Source organism: Aplidium turbinatum, chromosome 15 (assembly GCF_918807975.1).
Source record: "Aplidium turbinatum chromosome 15, kaAplTurb1.1, whole genome shotgun sequence".
Lineage (NCBI taxonomy): Eukaryota > Metazoa > Chordata > Ascidiacea > Aplousobranchia > Polyclinidae > Aplidium > Aplidium turbinatum.
This window is the reverse complement of record NC_137486.1, coordinates 18,081,796-18,087,796: the sequence shown is the minus strand read 5'-3', so window position 1 is coordinate 18,087,796 and position 6,001 is coordinate 18,081,796. Positions and strand designations below refer to the sequence as shown.

The following is a 6,001-nucleotide window of genomic DNA, read 5'->3' as shown; positions in this document are numbered from 1 at the left end:
TGTTAAACTCCTCGACATGTTGTTGCTTCAAGATTAGGGTGTTTCATTTTTTCACCATTTTTGAAATTCAAAATGCCTGGGGTCCTATCTGGTGGTATTTGGGGAAAAAATTTTACACTCCAAATTTTTTTCAATTATGACGTCATATTAAGGTGGTCCACAAGGTTTGAAATTTTTGGGCCTCAAAATCTCGAAATTTGGCCGTATCTCCGGAACCGCTCATCATAGATCGACAAAATTAGTATCAAAATGCGCAGAAGGGTCGGTTTCCTATACCTGATGTAGAGAACATTAAGGTCTATCTGCTTCAGAAAAAAAGTTATTTCAAAAAATCTGATTTTCGGTCTATTTTCTCCTGATTAACAGAGATCAGGTGATCAAGATGAAAGTTTTTCTGTATTTTTCTACTCTTGGAAGCTGTTATTGCGTAAGAATAGTTGGTGTTAAGGTTTCAGTACTGGGCTTGTCTAGTCTTGCTATCTGGTTAAGCAAAGCCCCGTCTTGCATTGCTCCGGGACCCTTCTTGGCGCCGTCCACAAAAGAAATGACATGAGAAAGATATATTTCGTTTATGTGGAACATGCATTAAAGGGTATGAATATCATGACCAACTTTATCATTAAAATAATTGACCAGTCGAGTATTGACTCCGGACTTTTTTCCTGTGTTGAGAGCAGTCGTATCAGCCATGACTGAATATACTTGGGATAGGTGAACTCTGCAAGCCTCGTGGATGATGGTGCCAAAAATCAGTTCTGCAGTGACCGACACACTTTTGGGAAAAGATTTAACAGCAAGCACACTTTCGTGCTTCATGCCATTATCATCAACAAGTTGGCTCAAGAAAACGTATCGATCTATTTTATCGACAACGCCCCCATCGTAACATAACTGCATGGCAGAAGCTGAGTTGAGAAGGTTCTCACTTTTTATCAGAGATTTTTCTCTCGTTTTTTGTCGTTGGCGGTATACTTAGGTGATGCAGCATTGCAGCATGGAAGGTGGTGCAGCATTGCAGCCACTTGATCTTTTCCAAGAACCGACCTCATAAGATCTGACTGCTGGCGTACCAAAGTCATCCTACGATCAGCAAGTACATAGCTTCTATCATTTATTGAAAAAGAATGTACTTTCTTGTACACTTTTTCCTAACAGCTGGTTTCAGAGGCTCGTATTCCTTATCATGTTCCCAATTCATATCACCATCAGAGTCGCTTTCGCTACTGTGTAGACATCTAACTACTTCATTTCTCTTTCTCTGTTTCAAACATAGTAGTGCCGATGCTTTGGCAGATTGTATGCCAGAAGTGCTAGGTTTTTCTGTTTGCTAAGCACTGGAAGACCAGCTTTGTTCCACATGCCAGCTACATCTTTCAGCAGTTCATCTTTCAAATCTTTGAAATGGGGTATTTTCTTCAAAAACTTAGGATTAGCTTCGGCTACTTTCTTCCTCAAGTAAAAATAGTGACTGACTATATCTGAATTAAGGGGAAGCACATTTCTCCAATTCCTTGAAGTTTGGCATCGACTTACTAATACCTGACCTTAATGCCATAATGACACTTAATCTAAAGCAGGTGAGCACTGAGCAGCATACCTCTTCCTCAACGGTTACATTAACTTATAATAGTAATACCTTCAAATTACCATTTCATCTCTTGCAAAACGAACAAGGACTATTATTACGCAATAGCAGCTTCTAAGGTGGAAAAATACAGCAAAACTTCTTATCTTGATCACCTGATCTCTGTTCATCAGGAGAAAATAGACCGAAAATCAGATTTTTTGAATTAACTTTTTTTCTGAAGCACATAGACCTTAATATTCGCTACATCAGGTATAGAAAATCGACCCTTCTGCGCATTTTGATACTAGTTTTGTCGATCTATGATGAGTGGTTTCGGAGATACAGCCAAATTTCGAGATTTTGAGGCCTAAAAATTTCAAACCTCGTGGACCACCTCAATATGACGTCATAATTGAAAAATATTTGGGGTGTAAACTTTTTACCCCAAATACCACCAGATGGGACCCCAGGCATTTTGAATTTCAAAAATGGTGAAAAAATGAAACACCCTATTCAAGATACTTCACACAAAAGTCTGTCTTTCAGATTTATTACCATTTACTCTCCATTCACCATTCAAACTACAATACAACCATCTAGCAAGGGCATACTGCATTTTAAAACAAAGCTCCGACCCACATTACAACATATGCTATTTTTACATTAATTTAACGTCTGTAGACGTTCAATCAATGTAAAAATGGAAGATTTTGCTGTCTGGGGATTCACACACTCGATACGACGCAGTATTTTTTTTAGCAAAACATAATTCTGATGGGAAACCTACGAGTTTACAACGTTCCGCAAATATTAAACATGTTGGGTGAAAGGCTGTTCCAGTACAAGACGCCATGAGTGTAACAACTTTGAAATGACGTTGTATAATTGACAAACGTCCTCTTTGCCACGGATGATACGAATCGAATAAAATCTTCATCTTGAGAATAATCTAAAAACACATATCCACGAGAAATAATTGTCCTATTGGCTACAATGCTTGTAGCGACTCTCAATGACTACGACGACGTTTAGTGGCAAAGATGAACGGAATCCCATGTAACACAGTATCTATATCACTCTTCGGACTTCAAAGAATCTTTTGAGGTAATAAATCTGCCCCAGTGTCATCGCCACCAGGACAAGAGACTCGAAGAATGCCCACAGCACCACTCGTGAATTCGTGTTGTCATTGACTAAAAAATAGAAAACTCAATTAGTCTTAACAACATTTTATTGGATAGCGGGGCTCAGGGAAAAAAACTCAATACAGTAAAATTCGGCTATATTGACACTTTTTTTAAGGTCCCTTTAGGTGTCATTATAGGCGAGCTTTACTGTGTTTTAATCATAATTCATAACAATAAAAAGGCTCAAGAGCATTTTACAGGACCACGGCTCATATTTTCAAAAAATATATAATCCACATTCAACTTTGTAAAATTAAACACTTGTCAAAGGTACACATTCCACTCAGGCGCGAATCTAAGAGTTTTTTTCGGGGGGGGGCCAGAAAATTTGAAAATCAATTAAAAAGAAAAGGCTAAACAGATATGAACAATGATACTACGACATATACGATATGCTATAAAATAGACAATAAAAGAACCATTTTCATCAATTGTGATGCCGAGGGACTAATATCAGCTGTTTAGAAGCTTATCAAACCATTTGATGCGGAAACATACAATTTTTCACAAAATTTCGGGGGGGCCCGGGCCCCCCCCATAAATCCGCGCCTGATTCCACTGATAGAACTTGCGCATCTTACTTGCTCTGTGGATTCGTTCACGAACTTCCATGTATTCCTGTTCGTGCTTCACACCGCTCATCGCTATAGAGAGCTCGTTGATCATGCTCTCAAGCTTATCGTGATGCTCGGCTGAAATGTGATCAAGAAAGTCGTTATCTTACGTCGATGCAACATTTCATGCTCACTGGCCTGTGGTTACACTATCTCCGAAGCCAAGTAGTAGCATTTAAAGCCACGAAAGTCATTAAGTCACCCATACAAAATCCGTCATTTCTACATCGTCTGCAGACGTTGAATCAATGTAAAAATGACAGATTTTGCTGTCTGGCCAGTTACCACAACTTAAGAGGTCGGCCTCTGTTGTTTCACGACCAAAGAAGACGAGACATAGGCTATTTCGGATAAAAAAATTAAAAAATACATGCAAAAAAAAGTTTTTTTTAACATTCTTCGAAAAATTCAAATGATGAAACAGAGTTGTTAAGTTTTAATGTAAATTAGACGTCTGTAAAAGTTAACTTTTATTAGTTGACGCAAATGCAGATGTTTTGTTAGCTTCAACAAAATTCACACACACCACATAATTCACAAATACAAGTTGAAATTAACCAAATAGGCAAATTAGCAGCCGCGGTTTTGCAATTTTACTTTCAAATTCACATTAGAGTTCATTATAATGATTACTGTAGCTTGAGAAATGTATGAAATGGCATAAACAAGTAAAAGAACGATTTTTAATATCCTTAGGTGTGGAATTAATCTCCAACGCATCGGGAAAAAAAAGTAGGTCGAGGATTCGCAAAAGCAATTCATCATAACTTGGCCTTTTGTATATTTACATAGAATATCGAAACACGTCAATACGAAATGTCACCAGATCGGTAATGGCAAAAAATTCAATGACCTCTCCAGCACTGGTGACAACCCCAGACAGCAAATCAGACGGATTTGATTTGCTGTCTGGGTTTCGGAGAACGCATTGTTCTTTCCGAACGACTTAAGTTGAATTTTCACTTTCAAAGTTTTAATACAAACCATCGTCTCCGGCATTTTCTTGCTTGGCTTTGAGCTCCCCGCTCTCAATTGTGAACATGATGATCTTGGGCGTTCTTGTTGAGAACTTATTACTGAAGCAAAACTTGTATGGTCCTTTCATGTGTGCAACAAATGTGTATTTTCCGTTCGATTCCTTTGTCCCTTTGTACACACTCTTTCCGTCTGGTCCAGTCACCTGAAGGTGAGTTTCGTAAAGAATTTTTAATAAGTAAAGAATCGTTGGGAAATGTCCCTAAGCATTGGCAGGATGAGAAAATACGGTTTTCTTTATAAGAGACCTTAGGTTTTTGAGGATAGTTAGTAGAGTGGCCAGTTTTTTTGTTTTTTTTTCTTTCGGCCGTCTTTCCTTCAGCAACTACACCCAACTACTTCATTACACCCGGGTGGAAATGAGCGGTATTTTCTTCAAAAATCGGTGTATGCCTGCAGTCGAACCAGGATCGCATGATTGGAAAGCCAGTGCCTTATCTGCCACCAGTTTTATTCAACCTTGTTATAGCAGAAACATCATGCGACCAGGATAAACTGCCTGGCTCTTAAATTGGTGCCGCGTCAGTCATCACCTTATACTGCACTTTCGGGCCACCATCGGTGGTTCAAAGCTTCTACAGGTATGCGAAATTGCGAGTCTTTATCAGCCAAGAATGCTGGCCTTCAGAAGGTTTGTCAGTCCGAGGGTAAAGATTCAAAACCAACTAACCACTAAATAATACAATATAACTTGAATTTAAAACATTTTTATGAAATCTATGATGTAAACACGAGCGGATAACTTCTTTTACTTCCACATCGATGTCCAGAAAGCCTCCTTCCGCCACTTCAAACGTTAATCCGAGGTTAGTTCCAGCTTCTACTTTGTCGAAAAAGCATTCTTCCGCATGGGCATCAACAGTAATAAAATAACCGCACCCACTTCTCAGGAAAGCCACCAATACGATAGTGATGAAAAGACTTGACTTCATACTTACAATAGTTTAAGTTACAACCTTCAATAGAAACACATGTGAAGTAAAGTCATGAAGTTTTCAATAAAAAAAAACACAATTAGTATATACATAAATTGAAAAATGTTACAGATATACAACACGTAGCTATCATTGTGTAAAAAATAAATTCAACCAAACATTTTACAACAATGCACATAAAATCTTCACTTATATTTGACAACTTATCTGCAGGAAATCCTGATTTGCAGAGTAGACTTAAAAAGTGACTACTGAAACATGCAGTAACATATCTTAGAAATGTGATGATACAAAAACGTACAATTTGCCTACCATGTGAGTTGGTATATGAAACAAATTTACTTTGCAAATAAATGATGACATCATAATAAATGACTTGCATATCCACAGGAGTATCGTAACTAATATGTCATAACCACATATCAGCACTTCAAGTTCTCAATGCCATCATAACTCAATACACACAAAAATGTAAATACAAAAAATCTGATATCACTAACGCTGACAAGTCTGTGACATTAGCTGATTAAAACACGATTGCAACATTGCATGCAAATTACAACAACGTTTTTATCTCCTGCTTCGGAAATGAGCTGCGGACGCAACCGAAGAAGTTTTACTTTAGATGTAAATTGAAACGCTTCTAATGTGCTGTGAAACCAA

At 37.9% G+C, this 6,001-nt stretch overlaps 1 protein-coding gene across 1 annotated transcript; it reads right to left on the bottom strand.

Moving 5' to 3' along the window:
- Nucleotides 1–2,101: 2,101 nt before the first annotated feature.
- Nucleotides 2,102–5,359, bottom strand: LOC145783895 (transmembrane emp24 domain-containing protein 2-like). Its single transcript, XM_082595654.1, has 4 exons — nt 5,156–5,359; nt 4,353–4,548; nt 3,336–3,446; nt 2,102–2,760 (listed from the first exon to the last, which is right to left on the bottom strand). Exons 1-4 carry the CDS (start codon nt 5,333–5,335, stop codon nt 2,636–2,638), a joined length of 612 nt encoding a protein of 203 aa, XP_082451780.1. The 5' UTR covers nt 5,336–5,359; the 3' UTR covers nt 2,102–2,635.
- Between the last annotated feature and the right edge of the window lie 642 nt (nt 5,360–6,001).

Excerpts from the sequence above, each read along its gene's own strand:
- LOC145783895 (XM_082595654.1), bottom strand. The coding sequence starts at position 5,335 with ATGAAGTCAAGTCTTTTCATCACTATCGTATTGGTGGCTTTCCTGAGA. Across the intron at positions 3,447-4,352 it reads AGAAAATGCCGGAGACGATG|CCGAGCATCACGATAAGCTT; the intron begins GTTTGTATTAAA and ends ATCACATTTCAG. Across the intron at positions 2,761-3,335 it reads TGAACGAATCCACAGAGCAA|TCAATGACAACACGAATTCA; the intron begins GTAAGATGCGCA and ends TCTATTTTTTAG.